Source organism: Theropithecus gelada, chromosome 10 (genome assembly GCF_003255815.1).
Source record: "Theropithecus gelada isolate Dixy chromosome 10, Tgel_1.0, whole genome shotgun sequence".
Classification (NCBI taxonomy): Eukaryota; Metazoa; Chordata; class Mammalia; order Primates; family Cercopithecidae; genus Theropithecus; species Theropithecus gelada.
This window is the reverse complement of record NC_037678.1, coordinates 96,484,734-96,506,375: the sequence shown is the minus strand read 5'-3', so window position 1 is coordinate 96,506,375 and position 21,642 is coordinate 96,484,734. Positions and strand designations below refer to the sequence as shown.

General features: G+C 55.4%; 2 protein-coding genes across 6 annotated transcripts in view; one reads left to right on the top strand and one right to left on the bottom strand.

The window, feature by feature from the left end:
• Positions 1-18,438, top strand: part of ABHD12 (abhydrolase domain containing 12) — an 82,570-nt gene extending 64,132 nt beyond the window's left edge. Inside the window, exons 7-13 of one of the 3 annotated variants that reach the window (XM_025398173.1) lie at positions 4,105-4,234; positions 5,175-5,212; positions 5,623-5,702; positions 6,773-6,855; positions 9,115-9,193; positions 10,528-10,655; positions 18,157-18,438. In XM_025398173.1, the coding sequence (XP_025253958.1) occupies positions 4,105-4,234; positions 5,175-5,212; positions 5,623-5,702; positions 6,773-6,855; positions 9,115-9,193; positions 10,528-10,655; positions 18,157-18,199 (581 nt within the window). In that variant the 3' untranslated portion in view covers positions 18,200-18,438. Of the gene's footprint in view, positions 1-4,104; positions 4,235-5,174; positions 5,213-5,622; positions 5,703-6,772; positions 6,856-9,114; positions 9,484-10,527; positions 10,656-12,038; positions 12,720-18,156 lie in introns of those variants that run through there. The other 2 variants (XM_025398175.1, XM_025398172.1) reach the window with 2 other exon arrangements.
• Positions 14,911-21,642, bottom strand: part of PYGB (glycogen phosphorylase B) — a 59,937-nt gene continuing 53,205 nt past the window's right edge. For all 3 annotated transcript variants that reach the window (XM_025398171.1, XM_025398169.1, XM_025398170.1), the window contains 4 exons: positions 20,529-20,736; positions 18,882-19,016; positions 17,515-17,581; positions 14,911-16,516 (listed from right to left, as the gene is read on the bottom strand). In XM_025398171.1, coding sequence (XP_025253956.1) covers positions 16,364-16,516; positions 17,515-17,581; positions 18,882-19,016; positions 20,529-20,736 — 563 coding nt within the window. In that variant the 3' untranslated portion in view covers positions 14,911-16,363. The remainder of the gene's footprint in view (positions 16,517-17,514; positions 17,582-18,881; positions 19,017-20,528; positions 20,737-21,642) is intronic.

Below are 21,642 nucleotides of genomic sequence, written 5' to 3'. Positions count from 1 at the left end.
CCTGGGTCCTGACAAAGCCCCTGATGGAGCTGCCGGGAGAGCCCCTTCTGGTAGGGGAGGCTCAGCACCTGGAGCCCCCAGCAGATGCCCTGTCAGCAACTTTTTTTTTTTTCTTTTTTTTGAGATAGGCTCTCACTTAGTCACCCAACCTGGAGTGCAGTAGCATGATCATAGCTCCCTGCAGCCTTGAACTCCTTTGCTCAAGGGATCCTTCTGCCTTAGCCTCTCAAGTAGCTGGGACTACGGGAATGCCACACCACACCCGCTACTTTTTTTTTTGTTTTTAGTAGAAATGGGGTATTGCTATGTTGCCTAGGCTAGTCTCAGACTCCTGGCCTAAAGCGATCCTCCTGCCTCAGCCTTCCATAGTGTTGGGATTACAGGCGAGTCACTGCACCCAACCTGCAACATTTTAAATTAGAAGATCCTGTCTTTTTTGGACTTAGACTGTCTCTGCAGCTGGACGTCAGACATGATTTATGCTCATCAAAGCTTGTCTTGTTAAAGTTATGAAGACAGTAAGAACTGTTAAGAGAGGCTGAGCACGGCGGTTCACACCTGTAATCCCAGCATTTTGGGAGGCTGAGGCAGGAGGATCACTTGAGGTCAGGAGTTTTTGACCAGCCTGGCCAACATGATGAAAACCCATCTCTACTGAAAATACAAAAATTAACTGGGCATGGTGGCTTGCACCTGTAGTCCCAGCTATTGGGGAGGCTGAGGCAGGAGAAGCGCTTGAACCTGGGAGGCGGAGCTTGCAGTGAGCCAAGATTGCACCACTGTAGTCCAGTCTGGACGACAGAGCAAGAGTCCATGTCAAAAGAAAAAAAAAAAAAAAAAAAGAACTGTTAAGAGAGAAGATAGATTCTTCTGCACCTCAGCATTTCTGCTTTTTTGAATGAACCAGGGCTTGCCACTGAACATATCAAGAATCCAGTTTGATATATACCAAGGACACTATGGCTTAATGGGCAACAGAAATAACTTGGTGTTAACAGTGAACGACTGGTTTGTTTTGGTTTTGGTTTTGGTTTTGATTTTGCTTTGAGACAGGGTCTCACTCTGTCACCCAGCTGGAGTGCAGTGGTGTGATCTCCACTTACTGCAACCTCTGCTTCCTGGGTTCAAGTGATCTTCCCAACTCAGCCTCCCTAGTAGCTGGGACCACAGGCACTCACCACTACACCTGGCTAATGTTGTTTTATTTATTTTTTTTTTTTTTATTTTTTTTTTTTTTTTTTTTTTTGAGACGGAGTCTCGCTCTGTCGCCCAGGCTGGAGTGCAGTGGCCGGATCTCAGCTCACTGCAAGCTCTGCCTCCCGGGTTTATGCCATTCTCCTGCCTCAGCCTCCCGAGTAGCTGGGACTACAGGCGCCCGCCACCTCGCCCGGCTAGTTTTTTGTATTTTTAGTAGAGACGGGGTTTCACCATGTTAGCCAGGATGGTCTCGATCTCCTGACCTTGTGATCCGCCCGTCTCAGCCTCCCAAAGTGCTGGGATTACAGGCTTGAGCCACCGCGCCCGGCCTGTTTTATTTTTTTTAAGAGAGTGTTTCACCATGTTGCCCAGTCTGGTCTCGAACTACTGGGTTCAGTCAGTCTGCCCACCTTGGCCTCCCAAAGTGTTGGGATTACAGGTGTGAGTGAGCCACTGCACCTGGCTGAGAGACTGTTTTAAAGTGTATTCTGGCTGGGCATGGTGGCTCACGCCTGTAATCCCAGCACTTTGGGAGGCTGAGGCGGGCAGATTACTTGAAACCAGGAGCTCGAGATCAGCCTGGGCAACATGGCAAAACTCTACCTCTACTAAAAATACAAAAAAAGTAGCTGAGTGTGGTGGCAGGCGCCTGTAATCCCAGCTACTCGGGAGGCTGAGGTGGGAGGAAAGCTTGAGCCCAGGAGGCGGAGGTTGCAGTGAGCCAAGATCATGCCACTGCGCTCCAGCCTGGGTGACAGCGAGAGCCTGTCTCAAAAATTTCAAAAAGTGTATTCCACCATGTAGTCCTCAGCTGGAGAGATCAAAGAGTTGATGGCAGCGTGGCTGGCTGCCTTCACCTTCCAGGGGGACAGGCGGCGTGTCTATCCTCAGACCAAGAGGAGATATGAGGGGAACAAAGGAGAGAGGCTGTCACCCGGATGTAGGGGTTGTGTTAATTCTCTCTTGCTGCTGTAACATGTTAGCACAAACAGTGCTTTAAACCAGCACACATGTAGCGTCTTGCAGTTCTGGAGGTCAGAAATTCAGAATCTGCAGCCCCCAGGCTGGAATCAGGGCGGGAGGAAGGCTCTCAGGGAGAATGCCTGGCTGCCCTTTCCAGCCGCCTGTGTTCCTTGGCTCACACCTCTTCCGTGATTGAGTCCCAGGTCTTCTGGCTCTGACCCTGACTCCTCCCTTTTTCTCTGATGAGGACCCTTGTGGTTGTTTTGGGCCCACCCAGCTTGTCCAGGATCACCCCCTTCTCAAGGCCAGCAGTTAGCAGCTTTCATTCCTTCCATACCCTTCATTCCCCAGCCATGTGACCCAACACGTTCACAAGTGCCAGGGTCGTGGACAGTTGTGGGGGCCGCCATGCTGCCACCCACAGGGAAGAAAGTTCCATCAGGATGACAGTTGTGGGCTGGGAGAAACTCCAGAATGAGGAGCGGGACGTGGTGTGCCCTCTCCTTCTCTTCGTGCTGACACGGGTTCTCTTCTGCTGCATGCTGGAGACTTTAGGAGAGGGAGAAGGGGTGACTTCTTCGCATTCATCTCCCCGCACTTCTGTCAGGAAATGAAATCCCACGCAGCACTTTCTGTTTCAGTTCTCGTGGAGTCTCCACGTTTCTAACTGGCACCAAGACTGCCAGCTCCGTCTCCGACTGTCCCTCTGTCTCTCTCACCGCATCTGCCTCTTTGTCTACATCCCTCTGCCTCCTGTCCCTGTCTCTGTGCCTCTCTATCCCTGTTAGTCTTCCTGCCTGTCTCTGTGCCTCTCTGTCCCTGTCTCTCAGTCTTCCTGTCTGTCTCTGTCTCCTGTCCCTATCTCTGTTCTTTTCTTTCTGTCTCATGTTCCCATACCCCTGCCTCCCAGCCTGGCCCTGGCCCTCTGCACGGCCTCCTCCCTCCTCTAGTGTCTGAGTCGGGAAACAGCAAGTCCTGCACTAACTGTGGGGTTTGCTTACACTGCACAACCTGCTCTTTCTGACCTTTGTGGTGCTTTCAGATCATCTGATGATGACTCACTGCTGGGCTGCTGGAAGGATAATTGCACTCCATCTTTGCTGGAGACTGGGGGGGACCCTTGGGAGGTTGTAATTTTGGGGGCAGAGATGGTAGTGTTTTCCGTTATGCAAACAAGATGCTAATTAGACCCTAAGGGAAAACAGCCCCTTTCCCCTTCCTGGGTCAGAGTTGCCTTGCACCCAGAAATGCCCTCCCTGTTCTGGGAGCCTCCGGACTCCACTCCCTATCCTGCCCCTGACCAAGCCTTCGGCGTTGAGGAGGTTGGTGTCCAGCCAGCGGCCCGGGGGCTGCTCATCTGACCACACCAGCTGCACTGATGCTCGTCGGGGCCGGAGCGGGACACGTGGATGCTGCTGGGGGAGCGAGGAGAAGTGTAGAGCTGAGGATGGTGGTGGCAAAGGCTTCCACTGCCTCAGACCTCACTAGCCTGTCTGTTAAGAAAGAGAAAGAGAGAGGGAGAGGGTGAGCTCACCCCCCTGCGCAAGAGGGTGAGGCAAGCCGCAGCCCTGGCGTGAGGATGCCGGTGCCAGCTCTGAAGCTCTGTGATCTGTTGACTCAGCTTGCTGTTAGTTGCCATTCAAATTTGCAGCTCACCAACTTAGTGACCCTGTGAGGGGACGTCTGGTTTGTGCAGGCAGCAGGGGCAGGGCAGAGTTGCTGCTGGGCTGCCTTCCCCAGGGCTGGTGGGGATGTGGGGCTGTGCCCGTTCTCTTCACTGCTTGCTCTGCCCAGTGGCCTGGGTGGGTCTGTGGACTCTGGAAGGGCGGGCTGAGCGAGCCCCTCCCTGTCCCCTCCTGACCCTGGGCTCCCCTGGGGAGGTACGTTTGTCCAGGTTTTGTGAACTGCCTTTGACCTCCCTGTCCTGCCGTTTCTCCCTCCCAGGTTGGGGTGACTCGGTGGGAACGCCATCTGAGCGGGGCATGACCTATGATGCACTCCACGTTTTTGACTGGATCAAAGCAAGAAGTGGTGACAACCCTGTGTACATCTGGGGCCACTCTCTGGGCACTGGGTAAGGGACCCCAGCAGGAGGCAGCCTTTAGTGGGAGCCAGTATTCCTGGTGACTCCCATGCCTGGATCTAGAGAGCCTGCCATCCCTGAAAACCCTGTGGCACCATTAGTCCCAACCAGCCTTGCTCCCGTCTTGGCAGAGGCAGGAGGGGAAATTCCAAAGATACTCCAAAGGATTTGAGCTCCTCGTCCAGAAAGTGGTTCAGGACAGACATAGGCCGTGGAGGTCGAGGCGTCTCCGCAGGGGGACTTGGCCCTGAGGAAGAAGCGTCTTCAGAGCTGGGGGAGGGCACAGTGGGTGGTTTGCTTCTCACATAGGCCAGGACAGGAGGTACTTCCACACGCCCTTTGTGGGCAGCCGGAGTCATCTCTGCTGTCCACAGTCTCTGCGGGAACCGTTGCTCTCGGCCCCAATCCCCAGACTTTCACTGCCATTCCCTTTCTGCTGCCTTTCCCTTCGGGGCAGCCCTTTCTCCCAGCGCCTGAATGGCCTCTTGCAGGCTGGGAAGCGTCCAGGAGAGGAGTGGGTGGGGGGCACTGGCCATCCTTTTGGCCGTCTGCATGGTCCGCCAGGTGTGGTCCTAGGATGGCGAGAGGCCCTGGGTGTGGTGGGCTCCAGGAGAGGTGCAGGCAGATGCTGGCCGCCCCCAGCCGATGGGCGGCCCTGCCAATGGGAAGGCATGGGCAGTGAGAGGCAGCAGGACACACGTTGGGGACAAGGAGACTGGCTGTGGGTACAACCCTCATTGCAGGGGTCAGCTGTGGTAGGGCAGTCAGGTCACCCCCAGTGCTAGAGGGATCTCCATTTCCCCCACTCTGTCCTCCAACTCCAGTAGCTTCACAGACCCTGTGGCTCCTCTGAGCACTTTCCAGCATAAGGCCCATATCATCTCAGACAATTTTATCATAACTCAACTACGCTGTTCTTCTTTTTTCCTAGTGTGGCGACAAATCTGGTGCGGCGTCTCTGTGAGCGAGGTGAGTGCCTTGTTGGGCCCCATCCGTGGCCGTGAGCATTCAGGGTGCTCCCCAGTCCCGGCCCTGCTGCAAGTGCTCAGCATCCTCACGGAGCAGCACGAGCTGGGCATTCTCGGGGGCCCGGGGCTGACCAGGCCGCCCTTCCCATGATACACCTGAGGAGCTGGGGAGCCTCACACAGGCCTGGCCCCAGAGAGGCCGCATCAGCAAGTCTGCTTTTTAGGAGTGACCAGAGCCATCTCCAGCCTGCCGCGGGCGCCCCTGGAGCTATCTGAGGCCTGCCAAGGTGGATGCCTAGGGGGAGGCACTGTGGTCTCCCTGTGCTTTCTGGGGGCCCCTCAGAGCCCCACAGGCCACGTGTATGTCGCTGGCTTCCTGCCCACCTCTCAGTTCCCTGTTTGTTTATCTAGAGACGCCTCCAGATGCCCTTATATTGGAATCTCCGTTCACTAATATCCGCGAAGAAGCTAAGAGCCATCCATTTTCAGTGGCAAGTACATATTTTATTAAAAATTGACTTCTCATTATTAAGATAATTATAGAAATAACTCATTATTAAGATAATTATAGAAATAACTAATAGGATAGGTTATGACTATTAAAAATTATTGAAATATGCTAATGAATACAGATTTCATTAAAAATTAATACTAGTTTTGGCCACAGAACTGCCTGAGAAGTTTATAACCTGCAGCCAGGTGAAATGACAGGCCATAGTTGGGTCATGTGAGGGCAGCGAGACCCAGTGGAGGCCGGGTCCACATGGTGTCATCGACTGCGTTATATTGACAGCCCTGCCTTCCCGCTCAGGAGTGGAGCTGGGGGTGCCCCCCTCTCTGTGTATGAGGACAGTGCTTGGGGAGCTGAACTCTGTAGACCAGGGAGCCTGGCCTCCCAGTTTATCTTGGGGAAAGGCCTGGGTGAACCCCAGTGGGAATTCTGGGTAAGCCAGGCCCCACCCAACCTGTGCCCTCCCCAGCTAGGAATGGAACCTTGGACCTTTTCTTAAAACCTAGCCAGTTATTTTCCCCTCCTTCTCACACTGGTTTGTGATCTCCGTGCTCCCCACTGGCCATAGATTCTTGGGCCTGTGTCAGCCCATCCTGGCCTCATGCTGTTCTGTTACCGACCAGAAGAGCCTTTTATCTTATCTTACTTTTTGGTGCTGCTTTTCTTAAATTGTGTGAGGAAACTGTCCATAGACCCCATTTTCTCAGGGGTGGCAGCCCTGGTGTCTGTGGGAAGACTGGTTTCTGGGCTGGATTCCGGCCTGGCTGGGAGGTGCGGGAACACCATTTGCAGGGCAGCCCTTGCCATGCCAGTCTGTGGGGCCTGGCAGGTGATTCTTCTGTCCCTAGCAGCAAAGCCAGGACACGGCCAGGGCAGAAGGTGCCAGGGCACAGCTCTGGTGGCCCCTTGGCAATGTCACCCCTGCTCCTTTAGATAGGGTAGTTATGGGCAATGCCTTGTAGATTCCTGAACTTAAACTGTCTGCACCCTTGACCTTTGCCTGGATATCTTAACCAACGCTTCTGAAAATGGTTTCCATCTTGTCTCCAGATATATCGATACTTCCCTGGGTTTGACTGGTTCTTCCTTGATCCTATTACAAGCAGTGGAATTAAATTTGCAAATGACGAAAAGTGAGTACTATGGGATAGGAACTAATTTTCCTATTTAGAAAAACTCTGAGAACCCCTGGATGAGCCTCTTTAGTCACAGTAATCAAATAGGATGGAATTCAGAGTATTTAGGGTCGTTCTCTTTTTTTGTTTGTTTGTTTGTTTGTTTGTTTTTGAGACAGAGTCTCGCTCTGTCACCCAGGCTGGAGTGCAGTGGCCAGATCTCAGCTCACTGCAAGCTCCGCCTCCCAGGTTCACGCCATTCTCCTGCCTCAGCCTCCCGAGTAGCTGGCACTACAGGCACCTGCCACTTCGCCCGGCTAGTTTTTTGTATTTTTTACTAGAGACGGGGTTTCACCGTGTTAGCCAGGATGGTCTCGATCTTCTGACCTCGTGTTCCGCCCGTCTCGGCCTCCCAAAGTACTGGGATTATAGGCTTGAGCCACCGCGCCCAGCCTTTAGGGTCGTTCTCTAGCAAACAGGTTTAAAAAGGGAAAGCCTGCCAGGGACCATGGTTCACACCTGTAATCCCAGCACTTTGGGAAGCTGAGGAAGGCAGATTGCTTGAGCCTAGGAGTTTGAGACCAGCCTGGGCAAAATAACAGGACCTTGTCTCTACAAAAAATCCAAAAATTGGCCAGGTATGGTGGCGTCATGTACCTGTGGTCCCAGCTACATGGGAGGCTGAGTTAGGAGGATCACCTGAGCCTGGGGAGGTCAAGGCTGCAGAGAACCGTGATTGCACCACTGTACTCCAGCCTGGCTGACAGAGAAAGAAATAAATCTGAAAAGATCACAGAAGTAAAGCAATATTAAAACAATATATAGTTTTTGTCCATATAGTTTTTTTTTGTTTGTTTGTTTTTGAGACAGAGTCTCACTCTGTCTCCCAGGCTGGAGTGCAGTGGCGCAATCCGCTCACTGTAAGCTCCGCCGCCTCCCAGGTTCACGCCATTCTCCTGCCTCAGCCTCCCGAGAAACTGGGACTACAGGCGCCCACCACCACGCCCGGCTAATTTTTTTCTGGATTTTTAGTAGAGACAGGGTTTCATGGTGTTTGCCAGGACGGTCTCGATCTCCTGACCTGGTGATCCACCCGTCTCGGCCTCCCAAAGTGCTGGGATTACAGGCTTGAGCCACCGCGCCCGGCCTGGTCAGGAGTTTGAGACCATCCCGGCCAATATGGTGAATCCCTGTCTCTACTAAAATACAAAACAATTAGCCGGGCCTGGTGGTGCATGCCTGTAGTCCCAGCTACTCGGGAGGCCGAAGCAGGAGGCAGAGGTTGCAGTGAGCTGAGATTGCACCAGTGCACTCCATCCAGCCTGGCAAAAAAGCAAGACTTGTCTCAAAAAAAATAAAACAAACAAAGCAAGTTTGACCCTGGGTGAGACCCCCACCCTCAGCTCACTGGAAGTCAGGGGCACACTCTGAGGGCAGGAGGGGCTTTCCTGAGCTCAGGTGGGCCGTGTTCAGGGAAATCCCAAGTACTGCCGCTTCCTTAACAGCCTCTGGTCAGAGGGAGGCTCTGACCAGAGCCTCATCATTTCCGCACATCAGAAAAGCCTTACTGGGAAGCAAGAGTGTGTGCCTCCTGCCAGCAGCAGAGACAGGGAGGGGGCTCCCAACCAGGTCCTGCTCCAGGTGCCAGGAGCGCGCCAGCGCTGCCCTCACGGAGCCCACAGCCCTGTTGAGGATAAAGGAGACTTGGGTCAGGTGCCACCTTAGTGAGGACCACACAGGACAGCCCAGGCTCCGCCGGTCCTGGCAGCCCATGCTTCTATTATGTGGTTTGCTGAAGGATTTGGATCTATCAAACCTACTGAAAATCCTAAATCACTTCTAAATGTTCAGAGTTGGAGTGACCATAAATGTCACTTACACAAAGATAAATTAGAGGACATTGACTTTTTTTACCAGCAGATTCCTAGTAACATTCATTTACACTAAGTTTCTTGGCCCACCTGAATTATTCAGCTTAAAAATATTGTTTTGTGACTTTTAAAGAATATATCTGGTGGAAAAATAATCATTTTCAATTTTCAGAAGACATTCCCGGGGCCAGTTATATAGCTGTGATTGACACCTGTCATCTAGCTGGAATAGATGTTCATAGAGACAATGAAGAGTTAACTTTCGGTTGTCTAGTAAAAAGAAATCCAGCAGAAATCGGACGGTTCCGTGAAACACACCCTGAACCCAGATCCCTGCCACGGACAGAGGGTCTGGGCAACTCTGTCCTTTCCCTGGTCTTGGCCTAGCCCCTTTTCCTTCCCACAGTGTGAAGCACATCTCCTGTCCCCTACTCATCCTGCACGCTGAGGACGACCCGGTGGTGCCCTTCCAGCTTGGCAGAAAGGTGGGTCCTGGCCTCTGCCTCTGGTGTAGCTGGCATCTTGCACACTCAGCCAGTGTGGGTGAGCCAGACTGGGAGTGGGCAGGTGGGAAGGCAGCCTCTGCATGCTGCATCATGGGCCGTGCACCAGCCACGTCAGGCTCAGGAGGCCACCTCATCCTCCCTGTGTCACCTCCAGGCTGCTTCGGAAGGACATGGGAGGTCTGGTGTCAAGGTTGGGCAGAGGCCCACTGATGCTGTCTCCAAGAAGAACTATGAAAAATAAGCAGATAGTTCCCAGTCCTCACACAGGGGTTCTCAGGGCAGGCTGCCTGTGTTATCAGAGCCCAGGCAGTTCCCAGTCCTCACACGGGGGTTCTCAGGGCAGGCTGCCTGTGTTATCAGAGCCCAGGCAGTTCCCAGTCCTCACACGGGGGTTCTCAGGGCAGGCTGCCTGTGTTATCAGAGCCCAGGCCAACCTGGCACTCGGCTGGAAGGGCTCATCAGTTATGGGCTGAAGGCAAAGAACCCCTTGATGAGGATCTCCCAAGCCCATTGCAGGGGTCAGTCAAAATTGATACAGAAACTTCTAGCCTGTTTCCTTGCCTTTGGAATTGCACTGATGTCAGAACCAGACCATGTTGTCTGTGGGGCCTCAGTGTTTGCTTTTGCTGAATTTGCTTTGACTGTCAACAAGTTGGATTGGATTTGTGGCTCAGAGTAGGGTAAGAGAACGCAGCCTGGGTCTTGGTAATGGCAGGGCAGGGTAAACTAGTTGGGTGCGTGCAGGCCTCGTCCACGGATTCAGCCCAGGGCTGGGAGCACTTCCTGCTCCGACAGCCCCCATGCAGTGAGGCTCCATAAGGCACACAGATGACAGAGCCATACAGGGTAGGGGCAGGATGCAGAGCCTCCCAGCGGCATATAGCTCAGGCCCACCCACCCTTGCCGACATGGGAGGGAGGGGGCTGAGATGGGCATATCAAGCCCATCTTAGCTAAGCCTGAGGCACATACCCTTTGTCCCAGCTCCCGAAGACTCTGCCATCCCTGCCATCAGAGCCTCCCAGGCACCTGGTCTGGCCCATCCACCTAGCCACTCCCCAGAGGAAGGGCAGTCTGGAAGGTGTGAGGACAGTATCTTGAGTGGTGTGTGTGCCAAGGAGCCAAGCCTGGGGCCTGGCTCCTGCCAGCCCACCCCTGGGCCTCCTGGTTGTGACTGGCTGTGGCAACAAGCAGTGTTTATGTGGGACTCTGGACTGGTTTCTATTGAAGGGGAGGCTGCCAAGCTGATGTTCCTCAGGCTGGGACCCCCATGCCAAGCCACTGCCTCAGTCTCTGACCCCTTTCTCTCCCCAGCTCTATAGCATCGCCGCACCAGCTCGAAGCTTCCGAGACTTCAAAGTTCAGTTTGTGCCCTTTCATTCAGACCTTGGCTACAGGCACAAATACATTTACAAGAGCCCTGAGCTGCCACGGATACTGAGGTGAGACATTCTCTTCCCACCCAGGCGCTTCGTCTGGGCAGCAGTGGCTCACATCTAAGCATGCAGCCGGTGGCAGCTGCTGAAGCTGCTCACAGGGGGGCCTCAGTGGGGCCAAGAGTCACAGTGATTTGGGAGCCTTCCATTTCCTTGGCAGAGGGGTGTGAGGGAGTGCCTCTCCCCCTCTCCAGGACTGTTCCCATGATCATGCAGGGTAAGCCGCCTCCCTGTTGTACAGGATGTACAGACTCACACAGACCCACACAGAGGGGCACACACGCTCACAGGTGGCCACACACTTGAGAGCACTCAGACACAGACACCCCAGATGCTCGCAGACCTCGGATCTCTTCCACACACCTCTCAGATGTACATGCTGCCCCTGGGCCAGCTCCTCAAAAGCCTGTTGGTCCCCAGCTGCTTCTTGAAGGGACGCTGTGCTCCTGGATTGCCCTGCACTGGCAGGACATGGGCTCAGCCCAGAGAGCCATGAGTACCTACCTGGGCCTGAGTGCAGAGCCCAAGCCTAAGGGTGAGGCCTTGGCAGTAGTGACAAGGGCAGCGTGTGGAACAGACCAACCCCCAGCCTTCTCTGTACTGCCCTGTACTGGGCCCTATGCAGGTTGCTGCCCAGACTCGCCTACCTGCCCGTCAGAGGACACAGGCTCCACCCCACCGCCTGGCTGGTGTGGCCTTGGGCAAGATGCTAACCCTCCCTGTGCATGGGACAAGGCTTCCGAGCCCAAGAGGGCATGTGGTACTTCGACCCTGAGCACTGGACCCATGGAGGGGCTGCTGCTAATGGTGATAGGGTTTTTTGTTGTGTCGTGCCAGTCGGCTCCAAAAAGTAGGTCAAGGTGCCAGTTTCTCCCAGAAGGGGACTGAAATTGGTGGCCTGAATTGCCTCCCAGTGCTGTATATCCTACGGGTAATTCTACTGCAAACTTCTGCTTTTCTCCAGCTGCCTTTGGAAGTTCCAGAGGCAAAGCTGTGTCCCTTTAGCGGTTTGCCATTCCCGAGCACAGGGACCTGGGTTGCTGAGGGGACAGTGGGCTCAAAGAGTATGGGTTTGCTTTGTGGTTATAATTTTCCCCCTTATAAAAGGAAGATTATAGAAAATTTAGACCAGAGAATAGCTCTGAAGTTGAGGGTCAAGAATCAGAGGCCTTGTGTCCGTGCCTGTGTTGGGCTTTGGCACCGTGCTGCTTGCGCCCTGCCTAACTCACTGAATGCTGCTCTGGGCTACAGCGAGTCCTCACAGGGCTCTTGGCTGCCTCCTCTCTGCACAGCCTCTGCTTCCTTAGATAGCAATGTGAGGACTGTGGAGAAGGATCTTTGCTCAAATCTGAGCTCAAATGATTGGCTCCTGATTGTCCTGTGGTCTAGGGAATTCCTGGGGAAGTCGGAACCTGAGCACCAGCACTGAGCCTGGCTGGGGGAAGGAAGCATGAAGACCTCTGCCCTCCTCCCATTTTCCTCCAGTCAGCAGCCCGGCATCCTGGAGCCCCGGGGGGGCCAGCACCTGCAATGCTCAGGAGCCCAACTTGCACCTGGAGAGGACTCAGATGCCAGGTGGGGAGGACCCTGCAGGCCTGCAGTGCCCGGAGGCCTGAGCGTGGCTGTGTGTGGAAAGCGTGGGTGGCAGGCACGTGGCTCTCCTTGCCGCTACGCAACCTGAGATCTTGTTGGGAGACTTATTGACAGCAGGCAGCCATCACTGCCTGGTTGATGCTGCACTGAGCTGGGCAGGGGGAGGCTGGGCAGGGGACTCTTAGGGCTCAGGACCATGCTGAGCTTTCCGGCACCACCCACAGAGAACGTGGGGTCCAGGTTCTCTCTGCCCCTTCCCAGCACACGCAGAATGACTCCAGTGGTTCCATCGTCCCCTCTTGCCCTGTGTACCTGCTTGCCTTCGTCGGCTGCCCTGCCTCCTCTGGGCTGGCCCACTCACCCACAGTGGAGGTGCCCAGGATCTGCACTTCCTCCCCTTTCACCCACCTGTACGCCTAACCTGGCCTTAGACTGAGCTTTATTTAAGAATAAAATTGTGGTGGTGGTCCTTTTGTCTCTCTGCAGCGCAAGAAGGGTCAATGTTGCCTCCTGCCCCACACACTCTCAAAGCCCCAGAGCCGCCCACAGCCCCAGCCAGGCTCAGAGCTCAGCCTCTGGCTGCTTTGGAGCCACTCCATGACTCAGCCTCAGGCTATGAAATTTCCATTTCCAGCAGCTCAGAAATTTGTCAGGAGTAGGAAGTTTTGTTCACCTGCCCACTCCTTTCTCCAAGTTGCAGGCCCAGCATCAGCAGCTGTGGACTGGCAGGGAGCCCAGAGGTCCTTGCGGTTGCACTCCCTCTTCGCTGGGGTACCCTGAGCTACCTACAGTGGCTCTCAAATCCAGAGAACACTTTTCCTACACAGGGGAGCAGCTGAGTAGACATTCCTCCGGAGGTCAGTCATGAAAACGCTGGCCCCCTTCCTGGCCAGGGTATGTCCCGGCTCCCCGTCTCTAATTAGGGTGTCATTTCTGTTCTGCCCACCCATGGCCCCGGAGACACCACGTGCCCCTGGGTTGGGATCTCCCTGCATAGCCATCTGAGCCGGGAACCCACGTGGCGTCCCAGACTGTCTCTGCGAGGCTATAGGAACCCCTAGGGGAGCCAGGCAACCCCTTCTTTAGGACGCAGGTGGACTCCAGCATAGAGCCCGAGGCTGCTCTCCTGGCCTTGTCCCGCACTGTGGCTCCTGACCAGGAAGCAGAGGTGACCTGCTCTACCTGGGCTAGCCTTCATCTTTTCCTCATTTTTTTGTCCATGTAAGCTACTTTGGATCCTTGGCTGGGGGACTGAGGCAAGATATAAACTAAAAATACAAGCTCCTAGTGGGTGTTGTTTTTTGAGACGGTCTCACTGTGTTGCGCAGGCTGGAGTGCAGTGGCACAATCATAGCTCACAGCAACTTCCATCTCCTGGGCTCAAGCAGTTCTCCCACCTCAGCCTCCCAAGTAGGTGGGACTACAGGCACATGCCACCATGCCCAGCTAATTCCTGTGTGTTTTGTAAAAATGGGGTTTTGCCACGTTGCCCAGGCTGGTCTCGAACTCCTGAGCAATCCTCCTGCCTTGGTCTGTCAAAGTGCTGGGATTACAGGCATGAGCCATTGCACTCAGCCAAGCTACTAGTGTTTTTTACAAAACTGACAGATGCAGATCAGAGCGAGATGGGTGCACTGTGTGGCAGCTGCTCCGCCATCACCTGTCAGCTCATTACATCCAAGTGCCCTACCCAGGGCTGCTGAGCTCCATTGTCCAAGCAACTAATCCCTGGGAGAGAACCCCACAGACCTGGGGAGGCAGACTCCCAGGGCACCATCTTGGTGCCGCCCACCCAGGTGCATGGTGGGTGTAGGGACGAGGACAACCTGGCAGCACCAAGCCCTGCACGAGCAGGTCTCAGGCCAAGGACACCCACGGCACTCCGGCATCCCAGTTTTTGGGTCTTCAGGGTAGCACTGAGCCCTAGGCTCGTTTCTCCCGATTTCTTCATCTGCAACTATACAATTGAGGGGGGATGTTTTGGTCCCCAGGGCCAGGAGTGGGAGACAAAAGCTGCAGGTACAAAGGGACCAGCACAAGTCACACCAGAAAGGCCAGTGTTTCTTATCCCCAGATAGCATGTTTAGTAATGGCTGGATTTGATAGTATTTTAAGAAAATAGCTAGCTTGGCCAGGAACAGTGGTTCACAACTGTAATCCCAGCACTTCGGGAGGCTGAGGGGGGTGGATCACCCAAGGTCAGGAGTTTGAGACCAGCCTGGCAAACATGGCGAAACTAAAAATACAAAAAATCAGCCAGGTGTGGTGGTGGGTGCCTGTAATCCCAGCTACTCAGGAGGCTGAGGCAGGAGAATTGCTTGAACCCAGGAGGTGGAGGTTGCAGTGAGCCAAGACCATGTCATTGCACTCCAGCCTGGGCAACAAAAGCAAAACTCCATCTCAAAAAAAAAAAAAAAGCTAGCTGTTCAGGTACACATGGCCCCAGGTCCCACACCTTGTGGAGATGCAAACTTTTCTGCCCTCAATCCCAGAATGATGGGGTATAATTCAGGCCCAGCTCTAGTTTCAGAGGCGGGACCTGCAGCCCACTTGCTGGTCTCATCATGTCTCATCACTGCACTGGCACCACCCTGGGCCTCAGGCCTGTGTTCTCTGCTTCCCACAGCCTCACAATACCACCTGCAGTTGGTGAAACACAGACCCCACATCAGCCAACCACAGCCACAAAGGTTTAATCAGTTTATCTCACAAGTCAGTAACAATGAGGGGCACAGTGGTGGTCAGGGTGGTGGCCCCAGTGACCAGCTCAGGGAGTATGGCCTCCTCCACACAGCCACTGCCTGGGACAGATGCTATCAGGGCACGACCACAGCCCAGCACTTGCCCCACTCAATAAAAGGCTGTAGTGCTCTGGTGGGCTGTGCACCGCACGCAGATCCTCCTGGTGGGCACTGGAGGCCAGGGTGAAAAAGAGCCTCCCTGCAGCCCAGATCCAGCATGCAAGGTGCTAGATTTCTCAGCAGTTCCACAGGGAAGGACAGTAGCCTGTCCCTGCTCTCTCGCTTGGGCAATGGGAGGCAGGCTGGCAGCCCTGGGGAGGGGCAAAGCTGTGAGGGGCTCACCCCCACTTCCCAGTGCCAGGCCTGCTGTCCACGCAGAGCAGAAACGGGTTCTTCTGGGACCACTGGTCCTTCTTCCAGACAAGGCTGTGGCACTGGTGGAAAGGGAGGGAGAATGGAGCCTGGCTCTTGTGTGTACAACAGGAAATGCACATTAGGACACAGCGGGAGGCAGAGGGAGGGCACAGACCTGCCCCCAGCCAGGCAGAAAATGGGCCTCCCCAAGCACAAAAGTGACCAAGTACAATTTTCCGTTGCTAAAACAAGACTAGTTTCATTTCCATGTGTAGTTATTTTCTCTTTTGAATAAGCAAAACCAAGCTAAGCTGCATCAGCCAACTTCATCTTGACCAAGACCTCTGAGACAGCAGACACAAGCACCCACTCCAATGTACCCCTCGGTCATCCCAAGTTCCAAGCACCCACACAATGCCCAGGATGGCTACAAAGGGAAAGCCCCATCTGGGTCCATGACCCATATACCAGGTGCAGAGCCAGGACAGAGGGCAGGGGGCTGTGAAGGCAATACCTGGAGGATCCAACCCCTCCCAGCATGGCCAGGAGGCAGAGCCGGGCAGGGTGACTGGGGCTACATGGGGCTTGGCCCTTCCCTGTGGCTGGCAGCCCAGATGCTGCAGTAATACGTCCCCAGGCTTCACTACAGTCACTGGCCCAGACCCCAGAATCCAGAGGCTCAACACTAAAGACATCAGCTAATACATAGCAAGATGCGTGCAAAGTTCTAGGGGAGCCCAGCAGGCGACTTCACCTGCCTCCCACTCTGGTACTGTCGACTCTGTACAAACCTCCCCTTTGTACTGTCAACTCTGGCTTCCTTTATAAGAAACCAGGAGCACTTCTAGCACATTCCTTCTTTGCCCTGCTCTCTCAAAACCACCCTGACCCCCATGGCCCCTCCTGGAAACATGGTACTCAGAAAAGCAGGGACCACCAGCAGCTGGCAAAGTGCTTGGGGAAAAAAGGAGGTGCAAAGTCAGCAAGAAAACAAAAGCCCGCTGGTCCCGCCAAGGCAGGGTGCGCCTAGTCCCGGGGAATGTTGGGGGGCGGGATCTGCAGGTCGGAGGGCTCCACGCCCCAGATCTCCCGCGCATACTCCGTGATAGTCCGGTCACTGGAGAACTTGCCCGAGCAGGCGATATTCCTGATGACCTTCTTGGTCCACCCCTTGGGGTTCTGCAGGGAAGGAGATGAAATTAGTCTCTGGCGTCACAGGGCTAGGGGCTGCTAAGAGCATGGGATTCCAGAACTTTAGGACTGTTTCCAAATGAGCTCTGAGCCTTGGGGCTGTCCACTGGAAGAGGAGGACATTACAATCAATTGTTGAAAAGGGGACCCCACGGACCAGGAAAGCTACCACATACCTAGATACAGGAAGCAAGGAGCTGGAGAGAAGGTCCCAGCCTTGAAAATTCCTGCTAGGGCATGGCCCCCAAGATGACGATAGGGATAGCACCAGGTAAGAACTGCCCAGGCAGGGGCCGGGTGCAGTGGCTCACGCCTGCAATCCCAGCACTTTGGAGGCCGAGGCGGGCGGATCACAAGGTCAGGAGATCGAGACCATCCTGGCTAACACAGTGAAACCCCGTCTCTACTAAAAAATACAAAAAATTTGCTGGTTGTGGTGGCGGGCGCCTGTAGTCCCAGCTACTCAGGAGGCTGAGGCAGGAGAAAGGCGTGAACCTTGGAGGCGGAGTTTGCAGTGAGCCGAGATCGCACCACTGCACTCCAGCCTGGGCGATAGAGCAAGACTCTGTCTCCAAAAAAAAAAAAAACTGCCCAGGCAGATCCAGTGCCAGCGGACATGGCCGAGCACTCTCCTTCCACCAGGGAGCCTCACAGCTGCCGCAAGCTGCAGCTTGCACCAGGCCAGGCTTTCCTCGAGGCCAGCCCTGACTAAGGGAAGAGAAGGTCCCTCCCAGGGCCCTGCCTGGCACTCAGTTTCCAGGCCCCACGTTCTTTTCTTGGCCATTAGGAGCTGTTTTTTCAAGGGAGGGAGTGACAGTGACAGCTTCCCTAAAGGCATCCACAGCCGACTGATGACAAATCAGAAACACAAACCCCTCTGGCCTCGGCCAACAACCTACTCAGCTTGGGAAATAAACAGTCCGACCCAACACGTCTACACGGACCCATCCAGCTGCTCCCCCAGCCTCTGGGCCCAGGAGCCTCACCCGGTACAGCTGGTCCACCTGTGCCTGGCACTGCACATAGGCTTCATAGTCTGCAAACACCTTGAACCTGGAATGGGAGAAAGGAGGCTGGGCCAGGGCAGCAGGGAGCCCTGCCCACACTGTCCCGAGGGGAGAGTCCCAGGGCAGGAGGCCAGGCACCATCCACCTGGTCCTGCCTGGAGCGAAGGGGCCCATGCAGCTGGTCAGAGCCAGGCTGCACCGGGCCCATTTGGCCATGGGGCTTCTCTGTGAGCAAGGACTTATGTCCTGGGACGGTATTTCAGGAAAACCTTATTTCAACCCAACACTCCTTTAAATAAACTGGCATTTAAAGTGCATCTTCCACACACAGGGCAGTTAGAGCTGCACATGGGAGAGGCCTCCTGGGCAGACAGTGGAAAGCCCATGGCACCTCCTCGGGGCAGACGGCACTTGCTGGGCAACGGCATCTCCATTTGCCGTCTTATCTCAAGTCTGACTGGGATTTGCCTACACAGGAAATACTGACTTGCAATTCCTGATGTGCTGAACAAAAATGCCAGATTTATGACTCTACAAATGCATTTCTGTTCGCTATCGAGTCAGAAGCACACTTCACGAAATGCAGAGTTCACAATTTTAAAAGCACTTCCTGTATCACAGACCTCAGCAGGACCCAGGTTCCAGCCCAGATCCCAGCATGTGATCAGAGCCGGTGTGACTGAAGCCAATAGGTGACACAGTCATTAAAGAGCAGCAGACAAAACTAACCCAAAGGCAGCTGAAAGTGGAGGACAGGTGAATTCCCAGCCCTCGCCAGATTCAACTTTTGCCAGCAGGGTAAAGAACTGCCCTGTGCTGCAAACCTTACAAAGTCTGTAACTCTAGATAAACCATATCATGTGCTAACTTCACCGAAATAAAACACTAACTACGTTATAATGTTTCATCGTTGCAAGTGAAATCCATTTTCACCACTGCCTGTCACTGGCACTGACACCTGTCCGGGTTCCGCAGCCCTTGTGCGCCCCCTACCCCACCCCAGGGAGTTCTGGGCCCATGCTCCCCCTACTGGCCTGCTGGGACATGGCTGCCCCTGGGACTTCCAACCACCAGATGACACCCCCTCCTGCTCAGCACATTGGTCCACAAGGCCTAGGGCCTGGACTCTGCTGCTGTCTCTCACTGCTCAGGGCCCCCTGGCATTGCCACAGGCCACTGCAAACTCCCAGCTGGAGTCTAAGGCTCTGCCCAGTAAGGTCTCATGGGCACAGTGGAGACGTCCTGAAAGCATGGGTTTCACTCTCCAAACAAGGTGCAATATCCAACCCACAAGGAGGACCCCTCCCTCCCTCCCAGCCGGCCAACCAGGGCGCAGTCAGTCCCACCTGTCATGGTGCATCAGCATGTTCACGACATCCTTGAAGCAGTCTGGCTCCTTGGGAGAAAAAAAGCCACTGCTGATCTGGTCCACAGCCTGCTTCAGCTCGGGCAGGCAGTCGTAGTACTCCCTGGCATTGTACCTGCGAGGCAATGGGCCAGGAGTCAGCAGCCAGCGCCCCAGGTGGGCCACCTTGAGGGACAAGCCACGTTGGTGCATGGCACAGCCCCTGCCCCAGGATGGCCCTGGGAGCTCAAAGCCTGCATGGTCCAGGGCAGCAGCCAGTGGCCATGGGTGGCTATGAGGCCCTTGAGCAGGGACCCACTCGAGCAGAGATGTGAAGTCAGCCTAAAGCCAATCCCATCTGCTCCTCTGACTGTTAAAGAAATGTCATCACTAGCAGATCTGCTAGGATATACTGGCTCATGCCACATTCCTAGTGGAGAGGGCCACTCAGAACTTGGCTCACTGTGAAATCCTGGGCAGAGCTTTTGAAAAACAGACTGCCAGGGTGGCAGGAAGTGAAGTGGAGCACCCTTGGCGGGGACCTCAAAGATGGAAAAGGAAAAACGCAAGCAAGACCAGACAGGACAAGGCAGAGCTAAGTGGGTGAGGGAAGGATGGGCAGACATGGACATCCCAGGACGGGGCCCGGGCGGGAGAAGCTGTGTGAGAGTGCAGAAAGGGTGCATAGGCCTGTGTGCTCGGGCCGGTAAGGCGCAGCTCTGACTTCAGATGGCATGTGCGGTTTCACCTGACTGCACCTGAGGCCTCACGGGCTCCCCAGCACTTCAAGACAATCAGGCAACACTGCCTTTTATTTGTAATTATCGCTTGGAATCAGGCCCGTGCCGGATTCCTCATGAACGTCCAGGTCATGAAGAACAAGGAAAGACTGAGAATCTGTCACAGACCAAATGACACTGGGGAGACCTGATGGCCACACACAGCTGAGTGCCCTGATGGGATCCTGGGATGGGAAAGACAGTAACAGAGCCTGGTGGAGTCGCAATGGAGTGTGGGCTGCAGGAGGACCAGTGCTCCGAGCTCAGTGCAGCCAACGGAGGGGCACGGGGAGAAGGTGGATGAAGCTCTGGGTACTGTCTTCAGGATCCCCGGCTGCCCCCGCTCCCCGCCGGCACATTTAAAATGTTTCCAAAATACTATTTTTAAACTATTTGTAACAGTTACAATTAGACTAGGGAACCTCAACAGCAGGCAAGCCCCAGATCAGCAGAGTGCTCCGGCAGAGCGCCCCAGCAGTGGAGATCCCGCCCAGCCCCAGCCCATTTGTGTGGGGCTGCGTCCAGCCTGTGCCCCAGGGGGCGTCCCTCTAGGAGACCTTCCCCAGGGGGAAAAGGCCTTTCCTGGAGGAGGAGCCCCTGGTTTGGACCCCACGGATTCAGCCTCAGAGCCAAGACAGCAGCAGCCCAGCATCCCCGTGGCCTCGCCCAGAGCCCGGACCCCGTCCACTCCGTGCACCTGGAGAGAATGGTCACCCCTGCAGGCAGGCACACAGCCCTGGGCGGCACTGACCCTGGCACACCGTGGCCTGGCTCCAAGAGCCCGGTCCAGCCAATACCCCCAGCCCAACACCCTTCATTCTCCATCCTCACGCTGCCAGGTGCCCAGGGGCACAGGAGGGGGCTCGCACCCTTTCCGGTCCAGGGCCTCAACATCCTCCACCCGCAGGCCGAAGATGAAGAGGTTCTCGGCCCCAGCCTCCTCGGCCATCTCCACGTTGGCGCCGTCCATGGTGCCGATGGTGAGAGCTCCATTGAGCATGAACTTCATGTTGCCTGTGCCCGAGGCCTCGGTGCCTGCAGTGGAGATCTGCTGCGACAGATCAGCGGCCGGGATCACTGTGGAGGGGAGCACAGGAACAGGACCCCAATGTCCTCAGCCACAAGGCTCACTGCAGGACGAGCCGTCCCAACCACCCAGGGCTGGGGCATGGAGGGACCAATGTGGTGGCCCTGCTCCAGCCCCCACTCCCACTCCCACTCCCGCTCCCACTCCCACTCCCGCTCCTGCTCCCACTCCCGCTCCCACAGGGGACCAGGCTGGACACGGCTACCCGCCTCTGCTGGGCTCCCCTTCACGACTGGGGTAGCCTTGAGGCAGAAGGTCCAAGATGGAGGCTCCTGAGGAGCCCCCCAGGTGGCAAAGGATCTCTGCACCAAAACCTTCCCAAAACCAGGCCTAGCCAAGGAGCCAGTCCTGGCTCGCTGATGATGTCACTCCCTGGATCCCCGCGACCTTGATCAGCCCCAGCAGCTCCCTGGATCCTTTCAGGAGGAACGTAGAATTGCATAGAGCCAGAGGGCTGGAGAGGCTGAGGGGCGGCGACCTCGTGGGCACCAGCAGCTGCCAGATGCCACGGCCCTGCGCTTTCTCTGTGCCTGTCCCTCGGGACTGGTCACTGCTCCCAGGCACGCTGTGACTGCACACAGTGACTATACAACCTGCTCTCCGCCCTCATCTCGGGCTGCAGCCCAGCCACAGCAACAGTGCTGGGGAGAACAGGGCCCTGAAGCCAGCACCAGACTCCAGACCAGGCGCCCGAAGGCCTGCTCTAAAGATGAGCAGGAGTCAGCTGGCCCCAAAGACACATGAGGGAAGCCTCAGGCAGCGTGGGGGAGAGGAGACGCTCCAGTCAGAGGAGCAGGGAAGGAAGAGCCACGCCACTGAAATTCCTGGCCAAGTCGGAGGCAAGCCGGCCCGTGAGTGCCCCAAGGGACCTCGCTGGCCAGGCACCACTAAAGAGG